This window comes from Nymphaea colorata, chromosome 5 (genome assembly GCF_008831285.2).
Source record: "Nymphaea colorata isolate Beijing-Zhang1983 chromosome 5, ASM883128v2, whole genome shotgun sequence".
Classification (NCBI taxonomy): Eukaryota; Viridiplantae; Streptophyta; class Magnoliopsida; order Nymphaeales; family Nymphaeaceae; genus Nymphaea; species Nymphaea colorata.
The window spans coordinates 27187740-27209660 of record NC_045142.1 but is presented as its reverse complement, the minus strand read 5'-3'; the positions used below and the strand labels follow the sequence as shown (position 1 = coordinate 27209660).

The window sequence follows — 21921 nt, the reverse complement described above, 5'->3', positions numbered from 1 at the left end:
GCCGTGCTCAGCGCCTCTTGTCTCTTCCTTTTCACGCTGCAGACCTTCTTCAGTGCGGTAGTCAATGCTCCCTTTTTCTCTCACTCGTTTAGTTGGATCCGGGTAGGGGTAGGGCCAATTTGAACCTGGATCTGAATACTACATAGAATTAATAAATTTTTTAAATTTTTATAATTAAAAATTTTTTTTTTCCTCCGCCTGGGGTAGGGCCATGGCCCAGGCGGGCCCCCCCCCTCCGCCACTGGTAATTACTCATAATATCGTATTAGCTTTCACATGCATATATATCGCCTGCTCAGAGGTGTGCATTCAACAAATATGCACTAATTTTTTGAAATTTTTTATAAATAAAGTAGACTTTTTAGACTGTTTCGCTTTTTTTACAAACATTTTTTACCCTTTTAAAAAGTTCCTTTTTATTATTTTAATAGGTGCATTTTAGTCATTCTTGCCCCTGTGCACAATTTTTTGTGCACGCTCATCTGCACCTAACCAGCTTCCATACAGATGCTCTCACTATTGGATGTGAACATTACTGAAGCAAGAGAGAGGGGCACTTTAAACAAGGTGAAGGTGGTTGCAGGCAATCAGATCTTCAACCGTGCTGGGCACTGAGTCGGCCAAGAATCGAGCTCGAGTCCGCCTTACACTCAAAACTCGAGTTGGGCTTGGCCTAACTAAAATAAATAATTTTTTAATATAAATAAAATACATTTTTAATAATAATATACATTTTTAATAATATATATATATATATATATATTATTAAAATAAAAAGTTTCGACTTAAATAGGATTCTCTTTTTTCGGGCCCAAGCCCAACCGTTTATAAGGGATTTCTCTTTTTTGTTTGACAAGTATTTCCGTCAATATTCTAACACACAATTCTAGGATCTGATTATTTAATCTCCTACCACACTTTTTGGCGGTTCAAAGAGAAAGAGCCGATTCCTCTGCTCTGATTGTTTAACTCCGGACCGGAAGTTGTTAAAGCCGACGAGAGGGGAATTCCTTTAGCGGTTCACTTTAAAACCAACCAATCTTAGCAACCTTACACATACATTCATACGAATGAATTGTAAGTTGTGCGTGCTCTAAACTGATGGAGTCCCACAGAACTTGCAGGGATCAATTCGCATAGTTTTTCAATCCTTGGACATTATCGTTGGTGTGCCCATTGGCCTAACGGTTCGCTGCTCTGTTTTGGTGTTTTGGTTCTTGCGATTCTACCCTCTTGGTGTACATGCCATCCAACAAAAGAATGGCGCCGACAGAAGGCTACGATGCAAAGCAGGCATTTTAGGAATCTTTCTCTTCAAAATGCTGTCCACTCACATCCCAAGCGATCCATTTTCTTCCCTATGAGTTCCCCGCTTGCCAAGTTGTCAGATGGTAGCGAACAAGAGGGCTACGCAGGATTCCATGCAAGGTGGTGTAGAGTTCAAAGACAGAAATTCAGCCGTTGTCCAAAGTTCATCACAAAAACCTTGTTGCACCTATCGGTTTCTGTGTTGACCGCCATTAACAGATGCTAGTGTATGAATTAGTTTCAAACGGAACACTCACAAGAAGCACCAGTACCCACCAACATTACTGAACTTGTGCCCCCGCAACTTAACTACATGCGTCACCAACATTAACATCTGCCGTCTGTCAACACTAACTTTCACCGGAAATTTGCGGCTTTGAGCTGAAGATCCAACTAATTGTTTGCGATTGGTCTCTCTTTCTCACTTTTTCAGCACAATCATTTCTATCCACCTCATTGAACAACACGCTTTCCGATATATTGGTAAAAGCTTAGCACTCGCGAATTCTCACTGGTGCGCTTAGAACTCGCCTATACGACATCCGTGGAAAAGCACGTAAGAACTAATGGTTCTTGACCCACTATCGGCCAAACCACCTGGGCACTGGGTCCGATGTGAGTAGATTCTCTCAGCCACGCTTCATAATTGGAAAAACGGGCTGTATGGAAATACATGCCACTCAACCAAAGAAAGATCCAAAGCAAGATGGTGGATAGTTGATAAAAATGAGCAATAAATACTTTTTGGGAGATCTCCTCCAAATCATTGGTATGGCTATCAAAATCGTGAGCATCAGCATGTAGGTTCCAGATCCAAGTGGGAGGATGAGGGCCCTTAGCTACCTTGAGAAATGGCTGAGTCTGACCCATTCCTCAAATAAAGTTTTTATGGGATCCCTATGCACCAAAATCTTCACTTTTGGTTGTGGCAAACGAATAATCATTGAGTCATCCTCTCATCCTCTTTCTCGACAACACATATGAAGAAACCCACCAACAAGTAATTAGTGAACCTATGAGAAATATGTATTTATGATTAGTTCTTTTCTATCCCCCACAATTTTCCTTAGTTATTCACTAGAGCAATTATGATATGAAAATCTATGTGGGGCAAGTGTTCGGATCTATTATGACATATCTATGAGGTGTTCAACAGACCATTTTTTTGTAAATCCCTTCCTGATGTGAGCCAAAAATGACTTTTTGGCCCAATCAAGTCTACTCATATTTCGATGTATGAGTGCCTAGATGGGTCTACTTGTGTGCTATGTTACATGCAACTTATTAGGCCATTACAAATCACAAGATCTCTCATTAGTCATTACTAATGACTAAGATAAGAAATATCCCAATATCGATTTTAGACATCTTTTTTATTAGTTGGCAATCACTAAGAGAAAGGAAGAGATTATGTGCCATATGCATATATTGTATACCCCTATAAGGTACCAAATGAAATAAAAAGAACGATCTTAGAAGAGATATAATGAAATTCCTCTATTGATTCCCCTCGAGCGACAATCTATGTGATGGGTCCAACAAACAATTTAAGTGAATTTAATTCAAAAAGAAAGTGTAATTATTCAAACCGCCCTGTGATCTTCAACCAATTTTGTGCTTCAATATAATTACCTGGAGTAAGCGCTATGGCTTGTTTCCAATACTTAGCAGCTTGATCGAACCAAGCCTATGCAATTTCTGAATTTCCCTGTCGAATGGCCTCTTCTCCCCAGTTGGAATAGGTAGTTCAATTTCTTCCCTTAGAACCGTACTTGAGAGTTTTCTGCCTCATACGGCTCAGCAGTCAGCTCTTTTTTGGTGTTATATCTTTCTTAATCTACTGTATCTAGCTGAATGAGATTTATCGGAGATCTATCCCTTCTTGGATTAGCCAAATCAAATAACCTAAAGAGGTTAAGTTAATTACATGAGTTTCAAACTCCAATTTGGATCAATAATCAATTTTATCTCTTCTCCCACTCTCAAAAACAATGAAGCATAGATATCTCCCTCTATCATTAGAGTTTTCTGAAAGTTAACTGTCTCGGTTTCGTCTAGAATTCATATAGAATATTTGAAAAAGACTTTCTTCGATAATAAAAAAAGGACTTACTCTCCTTGGGTTCTGATACTACACCGCTGCTCAATACCTTAGTGGATCAACCCTATTACATAAGTTGATTACTAACTTTTATGTCACATTATGACATACATAAGTAAGCAAGTCTTATTGTATCAGCCAAAAACCTCAATAAATGATCTTTACGGTGATTCTTTTATAAATTAGATCTTTTATCCATAGAATCTAGTATATGGGCTATACTTAGTTCTTCATATATCGGCTTTTATGAAGTCTTTTTTTTTTTTTGCTACAGTTTCTTAAAATTGTTCCCCTTTGGACAATGGATATGTAGAAAGCCTATTTTTTTGTTTCTCCTTAGATTTCCTAGTACTAGCAATAGGAGGTTTTAATACTAATAAATTTGATCTTTATTTCCTTCTTTCTATTTCTAGTAGAGATAGTCACACCTAATGGATTTACATGAAGAAAAGAGAGAAAAAAGTGAAGACTTTGATTTAGCTACCTTGTGGCGCCACAAGGTCTGTTGCCATTTCATGACAGAAGGATCCAGTGCTTTGGCCGTTTCAACCAGTGGCAATCTGACAGGTGTACATATAATCATAGATCAAAGTGTACACATTTGACAATCCCTATGTAATAAAAATTATATGTTGTAACCATAAAAAAAAATCGTTATGCTAGATTTGCCATTATATATACTATAATTTAAGAACATGTAGCTTATTTGCAAATTATAATGATGGATTTCATTCATATATATATATATATATATATATATATATATATATATATATATATATATATATATATATATATATATATATATATATATCGCTAAATATCGTTTATTCTTTTCGCATATTTGCACAAACGCTCCAAACTATATCATAACCACATGGGAGACGTACATCTTGTCATTAATTAACATATAATCCACTAGACTTAAGGAGAAACTTTCTCCTTCGTGTGGGACATCTTATTGATCACTATTTTATATTGAAGCAAATATCTAAGAAAGCTGAAGCTGGTAGCTGACCTATAGCAGAAGTAAAATGCTTTTGACTAATTATTTGGCCATTTTAATCATGTATGGGTAATCATATGTTATTATATATGGAGGTTCCCAGATTCATCTACATTTCTTGCAATGACATCGAAAGCAAAAAAGAGAAAAGCTTCTTGGATTAGTTGGGTGGGGCCTCTCAACGACATTAATAAGAAGACTTTTGTTACTCTACTTTTATAGTACTTCTAGAAACATTAGGGGTTTGACTCTTGCTTATGTCTTGTCGCTTTGACAGTGGCTTAGCAAAGTGTCGAAAGAATGAAGAAGCTAAGGAATGGAGCAACTAACTTACTTCACACAGCTTTTCGTTTCCTTGATAGCTGGGAGTTCTCCAAAAGTATGAAAAGCTAGAAGACTTTGTTCCATCCATTCCGGTGTGGTTAGAGCCCAGCCCCAAAAGTTGGTCGTCGAGTTGCCCCAATAACTTATCCGGCCAGTTTGGGTAGATTTGACTCAGCTCGACTTCGCCTTACAATTAATATTTGATATTATTTTACTGTTTTCATATATTTTTTATTATGATTAAAAAATATAATTTGTAACGTTGATTGGGCTGGACCCAAGCTCGAGTTTCAGATAATCGGACAAGGCCAAGACCACACTTATGAGCTGCAGCCTGGCCCTATGCCGACTCCTTATTGGGGGTCGGGTCAAGCCTGGCCAACCTGCCCGATGCCCAGTTAGCGCAGTTAAAATTAGAAACACTTATTTTATGTCTGCTAGCCTTTTCCCGCACCAGCTGCATATTTACGGGCAGGGCAGAATGGGCAGTTGTAAAACCTTGAATGCACTACATGTAGGTATATGGAGGATATTACCTTTATACATGGATTTGGAGACGATTAGATTAAGATGATGATATTGATGGACAAAGTAAAAAAAGGTAGTGCGAAACAATTTTTTGTTTTGAAGTTGTTCTTCCATTAAGCACCTCCCGAATCAGCAGGGCCGTTGCATTCCAATTCGAGAACGAACGGGGAGGTGGAAACGTCTGCGTAGGCGTTGCCCAAACGCATGGCTGGCAGAGCTAAATTGGAGGAGGGGAAGTTGGGGAATGCTTGAAGAGGCCTCTCTTGGCTCACCTTCATCGTCGGAGACAGATGGATGAATGGCGTGAGGTGAAGGTAGGAGAAAGAGAAGCTATAAATTGGAGGGGGGAGGAAGGATGAAGATCGCACTCCCGGTTGGCCTCTTTTCAGAGTCTGTGCGTTCAAAGCTCTAAAGTGCTAGCCGGGAAGGCGACCCCCATGGCCTCCTTCCGCTAATTAAATCCCTACCGTCTGCTACAGAGGTGAGTTGGCCATGCACTACTTCATTCAAATGGTTGGTTCAACCTTCTTGGTTTGTCTACTCGACCATTAATTTCACATCTGAAGTTTATCTCATCATACGATTATATTCTCTCTGCAGTGTCTATATATTACCACTTTCTAGACTGCGATTGCTAGTCATTAATATTTTCTTAACGCTTCTTCCGACGACCTTTTGGGTCATTATCTCATATGAAAACGAGGTGTTCCCATTGATTGAGTAGTGTATGTGCACAACAGGTCAGTCTTCTCCTTTCCGTCCTCATATAGTTCGCCGGTCGGTCTCGATCAAGCAAACAGGAGGGAGCGAAAAAAAAACAAACAAACAAGAGCAAGAGAGGAGATGGCGTCGTCGTCGTTGCTCGTCGCAGTGGTGGTGCTGCTGCTGGGTGCAGCAGTCCAAGCCGAGAACCCCTACCGCTACTTCACGTGGAACATAACGTATGGCACCCGCTCCCCTCTGGGCGTGCCTCAGCAGGTCATCCTAATCAATGGGGAGTTCCCGGGACCCAACATCAACTCCACCACCAACGACAACATCGTCGTCAACGTGTTCAACGAGCTGGACGAGCCCTTCCTGCTCACCTGGAGCGGCATTCAGCAGAGGAAGAACTCCTGGATGGACGGCATGCCCGGCACCAACTGCCCCATCCCCCCCGGCGGCAACTTTACCTATCACTTTCAAGTCAAGGACCAGATCGGCAGCTACTTCTACTTCCCTTCCACCGCCATGCACAAGGCTGCCGGCGCCTTCGGCGGCCTCCGCGTCAACAGTCGCCTCTACATCCCCGTTCCCTTTGATGACCCTGCCGACGATTTCACCGTGCTCATCGGGGATTGGTACACCAGGAGCCATGGGGTGGGTAACTCACTCCTATTATTCAATGCTTCTGTGTTATTTTTTCCTAAACTATTCCTTTTCTTGAACTATATCGAACAAAACCAGGCAATTAGGAAGGTCTTGGATAGCGGAAGGTCTCTCGCCAAACCCGATGGGGTCCTCATCAACGGGAAATCCGGAAAGAGCGAGAACGAGAGCGCAGTGTTCGACGTGGAGGCTGGGAAAACCTATCGCTACAGGATCTGCAACGTGGGGATAAAGACTTCCCTCAACTTCAGGGTGCAGGGCCACCAGATGAAGCTGGTGGAGATCGAAGGTTCGCACACGGTGCAGAACATCTACGATTCCCTGGACATCCATCTGGGCCAGTGCTACTCCGTGCTCATTACCGCCGACCAAGCCCCCGGCGATTACCACATCGTCGCGTCCACCAGGTTCACCAAGTACCAGCTGAGCGCCACCGGGCTGATCCGCTACTCTAACTCCAGCAAGCCAGCCACCCAGGTGCTGCCCCCACCACCCGCCGGCGTCTCCTGGTCCGTCAACCAATTCCGCTCCTTCAGGTGGAACTTGACGGCCAGCGCTGCCAGGCCGAACCCTCAGGGATCTTACCACTACGGCCAGATAAACATTACCCGCACCATCAAGATCGTCAACTCGAAGGAAAAGGACGCCCAGGGGAAGCTGAGGTACGCAATCAACGGCGTCTCCCACGTCCAGGCAACCACTCCGCTGAAGCTGGCCGAGTACTTCGGTGTGGCCGAGAAAGTGTACGACGACAGCATCATCGTGGACGACCCCAGCGCCAAATCCAACTCCTCCTCTGCGTTGAGGGTAGAGACGGCTGTGCTGAACGGCATCTTCCGCGACTTTGTGGAGATCGTGTTCGAGAACCACGAGAAGAGCCTTCAATCTTGGCATCTGGATGGCTACTCCTTCTTCGCCGTAGGGTAAGTGGAGACGCTCTTTCTTCCTCCAATGAACAAGCCAAAGCTAAGCTAAGCTAAACTAAGCACCGCCGGCTGAATTTGCAGGATGGAGCGCGGCAAGTGGACTCCCGCCAGCCGCAGCGTGTACAACAACCTTGACGCCGTGAGCCGACACACGGTTCAGGTGTATCCCAAGTCGTGGACGGCCATCCTGCTGACGCTGGACAACGCCGGCGCGTGGAACCTGAGGAGCGAGATGTGGGATCGCCAGTACCTAGGGCAGCAGCTATACGTCAGCGTCGTCTCCCCAGCTCGGTCCCTCCGAGATGAATACAACATGCCGGACGGCCAACCTCTCTGTGGCATCGTCGACGGCCTCCCCCTCCCCCCTCCTTACAGTTAATTCCAGACTCGACCGACCACCGGAATGATCGATCGATGACTCTTCCACTCAGTCTGACCGCAGGAACGAGCAGCAAAGAAGATACCGTCTCTCTGGAGCTCAATCATTGTATGCATGTAACGAGGCAGGCTCGATTAAAATCGATGGATTGGATTGGATTGGCTTGGCTTGAAGTATTTTTTTTTAATTAAATAATACCGCATTTACATAAACGTTTGTTCGTTTTGTGCCCCAAAGAGAGGGAGAGAGCGAGAGATCGATTTAGCTATTGGTAATCATCAGAATGTGATCATGCAGACGTCTCTCATCACTGGCAAATTAAGACCCAAATGGTTGTAGTGGTGATTCACGTTACCAAGACTAAATAGCGGAAGACAAAATTCACGGTATTATAAAATGGTAACGACAATGATGAGCAACTAAGCGCTCTGCATCACTGCATGATTGTATGTGAGTTGGCGTGGCTTATAAAACATATTTTCTCAAAAAAAAATCAACACCAAAAATTATAATCTCGTTTGAATGTGTCAAATTTACGGACTGAAATAAAATATAAAATAAATAAATGATCAGTTTTCAAAATTAAGAATGTTTTTCTCATACCAGTGGCTGTATACATACATGTAGGTAGGCAGAATGAATAGAGAGTAGATAGAGAGAGAGAAAGAGAGGGAGAGAGAGGTGCTATTCAAATCATTCGAACAAGTTGTTAAATATTCTAAGTGTCTTTGTTTATTTAATTTTATTTCATTTTTTTAGTTAATTACATAGATATTCCTTAACTTTTAATTTTCTCGTTTCCTGCTTTCATTCGAAATGAGAAAATTAATTTCAATCACATTTGTGCTTCTTTGAATTCATTTTAAGCGAGTGGATTGTGAAACCCTTTTGTAAAATGTCAAATATTTATTTCAAGTTTTGTATAAGGAAAATGCCCATTCATTTGCATGAGATCTTGTTGGGTTTTACCCAAAAGCTCCAATTGTTATGTAAGCTAAACCTTCTGATAGACAGTCATAAATCTTAAGAAGCAGTTACTTTAATTCATCAGCAAAAATGCGTTATAATATGATTTCTGTTTTCTTTCCACGCTATAGAAGAAGTAAACAAGGACCAAAATATTTATGACCTAGTATAGGTACATCTATTGAAAGGTCAATTTGGCATTGAGGGAGGAAATAGTAATCTCAATAAGCATTTACCAATTATAGAAAACTAATAAATTTTGCATCTTATTGACTTGATCTAATTGCTAGGCTTATCCTAAACATTTCACACACACACAGAGTGTTTGGTAGAAACCAGACCTAGGTCACAGACAAAAAACCAGACCTTGTGAATATCATATTTAAAAGTTTTTTTAAATCTAACCTTATGAATATGATCTTAAGGATAGGTTGATGCAAAATGTATATTAAGTATCATTTTTTGAGTTTTAATAGTGTTTTTGCAGTAAGCAAAAACAAATGGCTCTCATAGCATCAACATTTTGATAATATAAAAATCAACATTTTTCATAAAAAAAACTTGATTCAAAGCCTGTTTTATATCAAAATAGTTTTTATAAATATATTAGGATGTCTATATTAAATAGTTTTTTTTATCAAAAAATTAAAAGGTCTGTTTTTTTATCCATGACCTATATATATATATATATATATATATATATATATATATATATATATATATATATATATATATATATATATATATATATATATATATTTGAGAGAGAGAGAGAGAGAGAGAGAGAGAGAGAGGGAGAGAGAGAGAGAAATTAGTATATACAAGACACTTAGAGAGAGAGAGAGAGAGAATTTACTTTTGAAAAATCACGAAAGTATGCTCGTGTTTGAACATTAAACAGCCAACTGTAACAGGTGGTCAGACATGTTACCATTCATGCACTATGTAATGAGCAGACTAATCATGTTTAGATCTGTATACACACACTTGGATTGCAATAGTATCAGATTCAAAACCAATTTCAAATAAAAGAAGTTTTTTGGCTTACTTTCGGGTATGCGTGTCTCTGACAGGCTACATGTGTATTAAACTCGTTAACAAACGCATGTTTATATCTCACGTTTCAAATACAGCACTCGTTCTCATCGGATCTTGCTAGTGATGTGGCTAGGTGGATTCTGACTCAGAAATGACATTCATCTCAACCTCATAGCCTTCAAAGAAACTCCTCCATCCACCTAGGCAATCCGCTCCAACCGTTGAGTGAAGAGCTTGAACCAGTAGTCGAACCATCCAATCCTATGTTGTCACCTCCTAAAGACCAACCTCAAGGAGTATTACACGATGAACTTGCTTCTCACACTCGCCCAAATTCATCTTCTATCCACATAAAGAACCCTGAACCTATCGTATCTCAATTCGTCACCACTACCCAACCTAGGAGGACACATCCCATGGCAGTCTTTTCTATATAGACCCCCAAATGAATCATTCTTAATCTACTTCATATTACTTTCAACTACCATGCGTAATTAACAATTTTTTGTTTATTATTTTCCCATTTATAAAAAAACAAAACAATTTTAAGGCTCTACTTGCGGTACCCATAGCACGCGTCAACCTCATAATTTTCATTTCTAACAATTGTGTGACCTTTTATGCTCTTCCTCCGTTTCCCAAATCGATCGAATTGATTGTTTCCTGTCTAGGTTTGGTTTTTTTTCTTTTTATAATTTCCTCTCAAGAGACTTTCAAGGTCATGAGATGGGTGGGCAATGTCATTGCTGATACTAGTGGTGGCAAAGCCAGAAAATTTGATCAAAGGGGTGGTGGGTTGAGTGCTTATGAGGCAATGACATGAGTTTGGTATGGGCACCATATCTGGCTGGACCCAGGTCCATCTCCTTCTTAATAAAAAATTTCAAGGACTGGTGTTGACTGGCATGAGCAATGGCTCACCCCAGCCCACATGTAGCTCTGCTACTGACTGATATGTGCTGGCAGTGTTCTGCTGGTTCCTCTGCTGTATGGGTAGTTCCTCTGCTGTATGGGTAATGTAGCACTTGTGCAAGGAATGAGGCTCCCTTGTTACTCAGCCCATTCCCATGCAAACAGACATGGCAGACCACACCAAAGAGAGAGGAAGTGGGGGTGCAAAAAGTTCCACAACCTCTGTGACTCTCATCCTGTTCTATGCGATCGTGGTGGATTTTGTCGTGCCAACTTGCAAACGGCTACATGCTCATCTTTTCAGAAAGCATATTCGTTGTGCTACATCAATGTGATTCAATTTTATTGCTCAAGCAACAAGAAAATTCAACTTCTACATAGTAAAAGAGAAGAATCATCTACCAAGGATTGGGGCGATGGAATTCTAAAAATTATAATTAAGAAATTGGAATGCAAAAGAAAATGTCCGGAGAAGAAAAACAAGAAGCCGCTCTTGTGGAACAGTGGCAACTCAAATTTGGTTGCCAGCTAAACCCACCGATCACTATTATATATATCACAGCGCAAGAAAGAATTGCGTGCCTTGGCACTTTCAGCAGATTTTGCCGCCGTGCCAGCCGTGTCGGCTACAACTTCCCCACCTCATCTTTACAGGAATCCTCTTCCTATCCAATAATATTAGAAATCGTGTGACGAGTTACGCACTCCCCAGAGCACTGGGAAGTTAGTAGGAGTGACAGCTCGTTTATTGTGGATAGATCTTGTCCTCAGCAAGACGGCCGAAAACCAGCATGAACCCCAACCATAGTAAAGGACGAACCCAATCTAATTTCATCTCTGATGCCTGCACCTGCTTCCGTCCAGCACAGAAAATTCCACATTAGAGACTTAACTGGGTCCACTGCAGATTCGTTTGTCATCGGTTACCGGTTCACGTTGCAGTCATCCATGTACTGGTCATCTCTTTTCAGAAACCTTGTCCAGTAGGCTTTGTACTGCCGGATACCCAGCTCAAGCCATGGCTTCATCTTGCCATTATAATGCAGTACTGCAGCTCTCTTGATGGTATCCCTGTCTATTCCGTACTGGTGTCCAAGGCCAGACAAAACCCATGAATTGTCAAGGCCATAGATCAAACCGTTGAATGTCACCAAACTTGCAGACAGTGCTCTTGCCTGAGGTAAAGATCCGTCTCTTATCTGAAGCAAGCATTTTTTTAAAGCATGAAATTAGTCGCGCAACACTTTGACAAACAGAAAATAAAGATTATAGAATACCAGAACAACTCCTGAAATCAAGAACCATAACATAACTCCATAGACAAAAATACAAAGGCAACAGACCTTAATCTTTGCTAGAATACATATACAGACAGGGTTCTGCAGCATCCACTGAAAACTTAAACCAACTTTGTTGAATTAAACAATTAAACAGGTGGAAAAAGAGTTTTGGACCCAGGGGAGAAAGGAATTGGTACCATTGGACATCTTTGCAATACCACAAACTTATTAGATACTCATACGGGGCTGATATCGACTTTTGTAAATCGTATAGTTTTTTGCTAACGGATTCATCTATACAGTTTTGTGGTGAAGACAGGCACCTGATTTGGGGCTTATATTCACTTTTGTTAATTGTACAGTTTTCTGCTAATGGATCTACAGGTATGTCTGCCAAATACCTGCTTAACTATCATAAAGAAAAAGAAACTGAAAGGCAACTAAGGCACGTTTATTGGTACTTACTCTTTGGAGCCTCTCCTGGTATTGCTGTAATAGATTTAGCTCCCTCCACTTCTCCAAATCAATTATATTAAGTCCTGACATCCATATGCAAGCATCAAGATCCAAAGTTCCTGCATTTAAATAACCATTTAAGTGGCCAAGCCTCACGCTACAAAACTCTGGTGCACCGATCACTTTTCCTTCCAGATCAAGGTTCCACAAAGGCGAAAGGTCTCTCTGAACAACTACATCATCGTCCAATACAATCACCTTTTTCAGTTTGCTAAAGATTTGTGGCAGACAAAAGTATGCTTCACTAAACACTGACAAATATTCTGTTCTTTTGGGGCTAAGCAATGCATCTTCACCATTTCCAATGGTAACACGGAACTCCTCTGATGCACTCAAATGCAAGATATTGTTCAGACCAGCAGTGACATATTTTTGCTTATGTTCATCTATATTCTCCACATGAACAGTTGCCGAATTATAGGAATTTCTCATAAACCAGTGCTTCATTGCAAAGTAATTCTCTGAATCTGTGAGCAGATGGAAAACCATCTTGGTGCTGCCCTGTGTAACGAAAAAATATTTGAATTCAGTCCAAGCCAAACAAAAGACATAAACAAGCCCATCAAATGCACCAGCTGGATATACCTTAGCATATGTCGAACTTGAGTTAATAACGACAGATGATGCAAGTACGTTTTTTGAGAAAATAACATAATGTTGAAGACCTGAAGCATCAGAGTGGTCAATCTCAGATGGCACACTATGATCTGGGAGTGATTTGAAATATTCCACAGTCAATCTCATTGACAAACAATGGTGACTTTTAGGAATGGTCTGTACACCAAGATTATACAGAAATGCGCTCTGACGCCTGTGAAAGAGTGCTTCATCTTTAGTCATATCAAGTATTTGTGCCAACTTCCTGTCCACATGATAACAGCCTATATGTTTGGCTTCAGCTTTGGCAATTGCAACTTCCATATTCTGCAACTTCTGCCCAATACTGACACATATTGACACGGTTATTTTGTACTGTCATTCACAAGTACTAGAGAAGTAGACCCATTGTTCATTTAAAAGCAGAAGTAAGCAAAGAGCATATTGTTATAAAGCAATGTATACTGGTAGTGTCATAGTTACTGGAAATGAGAAAGAAACTTAGACTCCACCCAGTACTGAACGATTGATAATATGAGCTGGAAAAGACCCAAGTAGAGCAATGGCACTTCTGGAGACAAACTAAAATCATTTGCATAAATAGATCTAATCATAATCACTAAGATTATTTGTCGCAATTTCTTAGCAAGGTTCCTTCAGGAGTCTTTTTCAAGATGTGAAATTTCTTGGGGAAACATACCTGAAACTTTACAACTTAAAAAATAGAAAGAACAAATAAAATTTATGAAATAAGAAATTATCTAATATCTTTAGTGAAAAATGTAAACAAACAAGTAGAAACTACGAAAAGCTTTTTGAAAAAAAATAAAATCTTACATGTTTAAAAACATGAAAATGAGAATTAAACCTGGAAAAATATCAGGAATATCATGTGATAACACACGAGATATCAGGAACATCTGAGAATAACATTGTGATAATGTCATGACACTTGCTTTATAATACACTGAAAATACCAAGATATTTGCCAATATTATCATCTATCTTTAAAATGGTAACAATTATTGGTATATTTTAAAAATATCACAGATATTTGTGACTTTGGATTCTATATGATGGCATCAAAATGACATTACTGATGACTGGCAATATTTTGAGGTAAAAAGATGCAACTTGCACATAGTCAAAGCTGAGCTAGAATAGCCTGCATAAATGGATTCACATATCACATCAATGGTTGACAGCACCAGTCATGACATCAGATGGTGGAAAAAGGGATGCTAATCATTGGCATCATCCAATGCCTCCCTGCAAGAGTCGTTTATGAGCCATTAATAGCCAGTGGGCATAGCAAAAGGAAGTTTCAGGACAGGGTGGACTCAGAGAAATGCTGGACATGTGATACTTTCATGTGAATCGTGAAATTAAAATGCATTGAAGCATTTCCAAATTGATATGAAGCCAAATAGTGGGATTCATGCGTCCTGCAACAGAATAATGATTTCCTTTCAGCCGCAGCCCACTCTCAAGTACTTATTTTTCTATATAAATCCTCACTGTTATTTCTTCCCTCTTGGTTAGGGACTCTAATAGTTCAAAGGCCATGTCTCCCTAGTTCTATTTTCATGACAGCAACTACACCCATGGTTTGTGACACCAAAACACTATGCCATTTTCTCAAGGACAATGCAGAATTTTATAGTTACAAACAGTTGAGAACATAAGGTTGAATGTTATCACACACTGTAATTATATAAAGCTTGATCCAAGCTAACATGTTAGTCTGGCTTTGTCCTCCTTACAACAGATGGATAATCTTAAATGAAAATCTAGACATTTCCAAGGAGTTTAAATAGAAACATTACCTCAAATAAAAGCTGCAGGGACAACAATAAGAAATATAGAAGTCAATGCATGGACTGCTGGAATACCAACCAGGCACAGAGCCCAAGGACACACTCCAACTAAGAAAATTTTAGTTACCTGCCCTGAAGGTCAGCATCAGTAGTTGCATCACTAAGAACACGTTCAAACTCTTGAATATTTTGCTTCAATTCACGAGTTAACTTTTCATGGGTTTGATTCTTCTTAGCAATGCTTGGATAGTAAGATCTAGCCATGAATAGCCGATCTTTTAATTTTTTCACCATAGAATCTTCCATTACTTCTTTATGTTTCTTACACCACAAACAGTAACTTCCAAATGCATCTTCACATGACTTATCTGTCTCATCATTGTCCGCAGGTCTTTGTAGATCACTTCCCTCCTCATCATTGTCTTTCAGCTCATTTTGTAGCTGCTCGTACAACAAATTGAAATAGGACCATGATTAGGCATGTCAGGAAAAAAAAAAAAACTAAGCCATGCTCAAGCAAACCAAGGTTCCAAATATAGTGCATCTGAAATATGGCACAACTGAGAATAATTTTATGGCACAACTGAGAATAATTTGCTGGCAGATATTAGTGAAAAACTTACAATCCTGTCACTATGAGAATGTTGCATGGAATTCTCGAACTTGTCACTTGGCCCTGAAACATCAATATGGAAACTTAAGGAAAAGAGCTTGAGAGGAGTAGAGCACATGCGCCCAAGACATTAATTTTACTATAAGTAGTGAAACCAAATCCATTTCATACTTTGAGCATCATTGGACCAGCTAGTTCCTTCTGGTTTCATGCTGACTTTCATATCAACCTTCGTGGGATGGGTAGAATTTTCTTCTATAAAGGTTTTTTTAACATCATTCTGTCAACATGATAAAATGGAAATCAGTCTGGAAACAGAAAGTGAAGAGCTAAGCATCACCATTTACAATGTAAAGATCAGCTCTTAAGATCTTTCTGTTCACGCTCATTTATTAGAAGCATAGAAAAAAACCAGTACGAAGTGGTAGAGAAGCATCTATGAAATGACAAGCTGAAAACACCAATCATGAAGGCCAACAGAACAAACATTTGAAGATATGTGCAATGAATAATTGAAAAGAATTGCACAGAAAACTATGATTAGCAATACAACTCAAGACCTGAAATTTCAAGAAGACGAGCGACTTTAAATATACTTATGGAATATGCTGTTTTTGTTCTTCTTACGGAAGGCATTGCCAAAATATTCTTCTTTGACTTTGATTAACTAAAACATGACAGGAACAAAGACTAAATCGTAAAGACACAGAATAGCCACAAGTGTGCAGAAGGCTACCCATATATTCTCTTGATAGCCCCATTGGCTTCTTCCTGGCCCAGAAGATGACAATCCATGTCATGTTGTAGACACCAATATGAAGTCAGCTGAAACTAGAATTTAGGGCATCAGTTTTATGTCCATATTATCCCAATCTGGTCCATAATTTTCATATTGTACCAAACGAGTTTTATGCACCCCTAGCTAAATGCTCTAGCCTGTCGTGGGTGGTTTTGATATATTGTTGAGGCAAACAAAAATATCAACCATCATTCCATTACTCATTAGAATTCAAAGAGATATTCAGACCTCCAGCTGTTTTGGTATCCTTTCCATGCATTGGACATTAAGCCCATCAAGCACTTGAGGCACACATGACATTTAGACCGAAAACGATAATTTCTGGCTATGGAACTCACAAGTCCATCAAGCACTTCACACCAGTTGTCTTTATCTCTCACCAATCCATTCACCAATTTCCAATTCTCCAACTCCATGGTATTTGATTGCACAAGTACTTTCTCTTCCTAAATTGGCATTAGCATGCCTATCTGATGAGTTATTATAGTTTTAGCTTCACCTAGCACCCACCCTCTCTGAAACCTACCAAATATGTCAACAGCTTGCTTTTCAAGGATAATCTCGTTTTTTTTTTATTCCCATAGGCACAATTGGCCACTTATTCTTCTTTCTCTGGACACAATTTTCCTCATCCATGTAGTTTTCCTGTCAATGAAGTAAAATAACGGGATGAGCTTTAAAAATTTGTTGGTGTCGTTGTAACTAATATCAGATCTTCTTCTTCAGAATATATTAAAAAAGTGAGAAAGCATTTCTTGGAACTTCTTCCTATGTAGATCTTAGTAGTCAAAAGTGCTAGGCAGGCCTAGGAAAGCTAGAAAAGAAAAAAAGAATTGGAAGAAGGAAAAGGAGAAAAGAATTAAAAGAAGCACAAGAGGAGAACAGGAAAAGATAAAAAGGAAAAGTAGGAGCAAAAAGGAGGGAAAGAATCACAAAATTCTAATCACTTGGGTGCCTACGTGGCACAACCTAGTCGAAGAGACAACAGCCTAGGGCCTGGCCACACCTAGACAGGTGCCTTGGTGCACTTTTAAGTTTTTAACTACTTAGATATAGATATCTTAATAGTTCCTTGAAAGGTTTATGACAATGCTTTCCAAGAATTGAAACACATCTGAGAATTTTTTCTCATTTCAGAAGAAGGTAAGTATAACCTCATGATATCAGTATAAACATAAACAAAGTGATATGTTGAAATTATTCAAACAATCCTCACAAAATGACATATACACACGTGAAACTTGTATAGTGAAGGCAAAGAAGCTCACACTATGGTGCAAAATGTCTCTACTAAGTACTAAGCAAAAAACACATTCTTTCGGTGTAAAAATGTAAGTTAGACTTGAGTGTCTGTAGTAAGCATCCATAAATATTTTGAACATTAAAGAGGTCATGGTACAAGGCAAAAAAAACAGATCTAACGGTTCGCAAAGCAAAGATTTTTAACACTTTGGGATACTGCCCTAATTTACAGAATATAAAAAGTGCAAATGCAGAAATCACAGAAGAAAGGGCCATGTTCTCTTAAAAAATGCAAAAGCTACTGCCAATGGATCACAAAATTTTCCAAATTCTCTTCAAACTTTAAGGTTCAGAATGATGTCCTCATTATTAACTTATGTGTGAAACTATCTATCAAATGCCTGTTTACGTTTACAACCCTCAACCATTTCATCCCAAGAAAACCCAATGAAAATTAACATTCATAATTAATGAGCTTAATACCACAAGTTCCAACAAGGATGAGCCATAAATTTGTGAAAGGTTAACTAAATCAAATGACATTGACACAAAGCTTGAGATTTATCCATTACGCATGAAATACCAAAACATTAATAGTAATATCATCAAAACTAGGAGTAGAAGTGTTTAGCAAGTATTCATTGAATTAAATTATGAACCAGATCAAAAGCTAGTACACAAGATCTCTTCGTTCACCGACAGAAACATCCCAAGAAGACGTGCAAATCAGTACTTAGCAAGCTTTGATCCTACGTCATCAAAGACAATAGAAACCACACATCTCAATTCAATAAAACAATAACCACTAAATGGAAGAATACTAATAACTTGTTTTTCAAGTTTGCTGCACAATCTCATCTTTTCACAATGACACAATTAAATCGACCATTAATCATGAAAACTGAATAACATACTTGAAAGTAAACACACTATTACAATAGATCTGTGATCCTATCTAGGACTCATGAAAAGAAATGTGGTCACAATAAAGAATCCTTACCAGGGCAGTTTCTCCCTCATCGCTCCCAAATCCTGAAAGAAGACAAACAAACGATATGAGAAAATATCCATCAATCTGATGAAAAATCAGAGGAAAAAAAAGGGAGAGATAAATGCGTGACGGGGAATAAGGAATCCGAAGACAGCGTAAGAGTAGACACTATCAATCCTTACTAAGAAAGGCAGCGAGAGAGAGAGAGAGAGAGAGAGAGAGTAAGAACAACAACAACAACTTATGAATCGGAATATTGGATCCAGCGGCGATGAGAAGCCGGCAGGACGTTGTTGGGTGTGCTTAGCGAGGGATCCCACAAAAAAAGGAGGAAAGAGAAAGTGAGAGATGACGATCAGGATTGGTGGTGGTCGAGAAAGAAAATCTGTTCAGGACAAAGGGTTCAGGTGAATCGAGATCTCGGAATCTAGGTTTCTGATTATCGGAGAGAGATATAGAAGACAGGTACAGACCCGAGTAAGCTGCTCTGTTGTGGAGGCCACCGAGGGAAAAGATGAGCGGAACCAACAAGGAAAGCACCACCAATCCCATAACTGCCGTGGTGAACTTGTTCCATGCCCCCTTCTTCGCTGAAACCGACGAACCCTTCATCGTACCTCCGCCACCTTGTCCTCCGAGCTTATCCTTCGGTTTCTTCTGGCTCCCACCTCCCTCGGACTTGGAATCGATCCTCACGCACTTATCCGACCAATTCCCTTGCACATTGTAATACCATACCTGCTGCTACCATTAAACGGTCATCATCATCATCATTATTGCCATTACGACATAGTTAACTAAAATTCCTGCACAACGAACGACACGGAAAGGAGGAGGGGGGAAGGGAGAGAAGAACCGGAGGGACAGATCAATCGAGATCGACCGGCAGATAGATCTCAGAGAACACCATGCCACCCTCCATCTCCCTCTCCCCTCACCTCTACACCGCCTGTACGTTACCTGCCCGCAAAACTTCGGGCTGGTGAAATTGTGAGAATAATAATAATAAATGACAAGTTTTACCTTTTCGCAATAGCACCCGATGAGATGATGATGCCCCAACAGTTGGCTTCAATTTAATTTGCAGCATCGAAGGAAAAGAAGCACATGGGGGGAAGGAGGCAAGGCACCTTCCTGATGCGAACTCAAAGCTGGCTGCCAGAGAACGAGAGAGAACAAACAGGATGCGGTGTCAGGGAGCGGTGATGCTGGTGATGATGATGATGATGAAGCTCTGAATGTCATGGCCTCTCATGACGTCGGCTTTTGGAACCCTCCCTTTCTCCCCAGTGCACAAGCGGATTCTAACTTGTACCTAATTGACAGGATTTCTTTTATTCATAACCTTATAATTTTCAGTATAATCTTAAAAAGGCGAAATTCTTTTATATTTGTAACTCTTATCAACTCCGGTCTCGTTTTCGATTAAAATTTGTTCAATCAAGCCTTCCCTAGTTTAACTAAATCAGTGAAGTTTAAATCGTCATCCTCTCCTTCCTGTCTCGTTTTCATTTAAAATTTGTTCAATCAAGCTGACCCTAGTTAAGTAGATCATTGAAGTTGAGATCGTGTTTCTCGTATTATAATTAAAAAGTGATCTCCCAAATATAATTTTGCTGGTAGATCTCGTGTTTCTATTTCTTTCTCTTATGTGGATGTGAATATATATGTAAAGTTTAGCTTGATGCTTTTACGAAAACCAAGCTCCATTGGTTGACTACTGTTTCCCTTTCTTATAGACAAAAGAACCCCTCGTATCAAAAACCAATGCGGCCATCCTTCCAAAGATGGCCTTCCTTTTTCTTTCTCTCAGCAATCGTGAAAGTCCGAAAGGAAACAGAAGGAGAAAATTCATTTATGAATGTTAAACGTTGTGGTCCACAATCGCCTAAAAGAGACTAGAGGGGTGGGGGGGAGAAAAAGAAGAAAAGGAAAAGCGGAAAGTGTGAAAATATTAAAATGGAAGGCCCGCTTGCCTTCCAATCTAACTGCCATTGCTTGCTTATCGAAAGGAAGATCCATTTGAGAGATTTATGTAGTCACACATTTCTGTACCTTTCTTTGTAGAGGCTCGACTTCTGTTGACAGTCATCGAGGACCTGCATTCATCACCCTTCCTGATCAAAGTTAAAAGCTCAGATAAACAAACCAACAGGAATTTATGAGAATGAACAATCATTTTTCTATCTGAAGTCTGAAGGAGGAACAACGCCAGAAAGTACACGCTGTAGGTTAGAAGGGTGGCATCTGGAGATTTGAACCCACGGCACCTGTCCTTGAAATTATAGCCGAAATACAGACCCCTCATTAAGATTTCGCAATTAAATATGAATTGACAATGGGTGCGGAGTGCTGAAATGGCAAGATGGGGAAATACTGCTCTTCGTTTGGTGGTTGGTGGTAGCAATCCATCAAATCTTGCTCAAAACAAAAAATTCCATTAACGCGGTAGACCTTTCCGTTGTTCTTTTTGTTTAGAAAAACATAGAACACGACAGCGGTTCACAAACACTGCGCAAATATAAATTTTATGACAAAAGGGAACTTGTCTGTCGCCCTCCAGAATATGAACGGAAACATGAATATCTGGTTGAAAACTTCCAATCTCATATTTTATTTTCAGCTACTTGGTGAAGAACTGCTGTTTGTTTGTTGGGCTTTTGCAAATTTGCAGTTGACCCACGACCTCAACTCTAGCATGTCTTTAACAGGCATCTTACTGTCGATCTTCTAGAGTTATAGCTATCGGTGGTCACTAGTATTAGCGACCTTACGACGGTTACCAGTATTTTAAGATTGTGAAGTAGGAGAGCAGCAGCAGCAGCAGTTAAACAGTTGGATTACGAAGGAGCTGCTCCCGATCAAAACCTGAAGATGATATTATTTGGAAAATGTTTTATGCATCGGGCATTATTGGTTGTTGAAACCACCGAAGCAGGCCCTGCCAACAGGTTGAGAAAGCACCGTCGTCAATAATCATCATTCATCAGCCCCGGATTTGGACGTAAACCACTCGACTCCATCTCCCGCACACTCTCTACGTTCATCAACCCCACTGCTGAATAGGGGGCGGACAGAGAGCGTGATTGCTGCGGCTTCTCAGACGGTCCTGCTGGTGGAACTCCCAATGGGTCCAAAAGGTGGGACGCATGAGCACAACCCCGTCCGTCCCCAAGAACGGACACTAGTTATCGTGGAGCGTCTCTTCCG

General features: G+C 40.1%; 2 protein-coding genes across 3 annotated transcripts; one reads left to right on the top strand and one right to left on the bottom strand.

The window, feature by feature from the left end:
* The first annotated feature begins 5622 nt into the window (after positions 1-5622).
* Positions 5623-8152, top strand: LOC116253900 (L-ascorbate oxidase homolog). Its single transcript, XM_031628892.2, has 4 exons — positions 5623-5748; positions 6008-6626; positions 6714-7558; positions 7643-8152. The coding sequence occupies exons 2-4, from the start codon at positions 6111-6113 to the stop codon at positions 7938-7940; spliced, it is 1659 nt and encodes a 552-aa protein (XP_031484752.1). The 5' UTR covers positions 5623-5748; positions 6008-6110; the 3' UTR covers positions 7941-8152.
* Positions 8153-11172: 3020 nt separating this feature from the next.
* LOC116255292 (probable galacturonosyltransferase 7) lies at positions 11173-20025 on the bottom strand. 2 transcript variants are annotated; one of them, XM_031631069.2, is made up of 9 exons: positions 19735-20025; positions 19185-19452; positions 18721-18752; positions 15851-15959; positions 15690-15742; positions 15194-15507; positions 13238-13595; positions 12602-13153; positions 11173-12055 (listed from the first exon to the last, which is right to left on the bottom strand). In XM_031631069.2, the coding sequence occupies exons 2-9, from the start codon at positions 19321-19323 to the stop codon at positions 11780-11782; spliced, it is 1833 nt and encodes a 610-aa protein (XP_031486929.1). In that variant the 5' UTR covers positions 19324-19452; positions 19735-20025; the 3' UTR covers positions 11173-11779. The 2 variants fall into 2 exon arrangements, with proteins under 2 accessions (XP_031486929.1, XP_031486930.1); XM_031631070.2 differs by having other exon boundaries at positions 19185-19449.
* Positions 20026-21921: the final 1896 nt, after the last annotated feature.

Excerpts from the sequence above, each read along its gene's own strand:
- LOC116253900 (XM_031628892.2), top strand. The coding sequence starts at position 6,111 with ATGGCGTCGTCGTCGTTGCTCGTCGCAGTGGTGGTGCTGCTGCTGGGT. Across the intron at positions 6,627-6,713 it reads GGTACACCAGGAGCCATGGG|GCAATTAGGAAGGTCTTGGA; the intron begins GTGGGTAACTCA and ends GAACAAAACCAG. Across the intron at positions 7,559-7,642 it reads TACTCCTTCTTCGCCGTAGG|GATGGAGCGCGGCAAGTGGA; the intron begins GTAAGTGGAGAC and ends CTGAATTTGCAG.
- LOC116255292 (XM_031631069.2), bottom strand. The coding sequence starts at position 19,323 with ATGAAGGGTTCGTCGGTTTCAGCGAAGAAGGGGGCATGGAACAAGTTC. Across the intron at positions 15,743-15,850 it reads CTGGTCCAATGATGCTCAAA|GGCCAAGTGACAAGTTCGAG; the intron begins GTATGAAATGGA and ends TTGATGTTTCAG. Across the intron at positions 13,154-13,237 it reads CAAGTTCGACATATGCTAAG|GGCAGCACCAAGATGGTTTT; the intron begins GTATATCCAGCT and ends TTCGTTACACAG.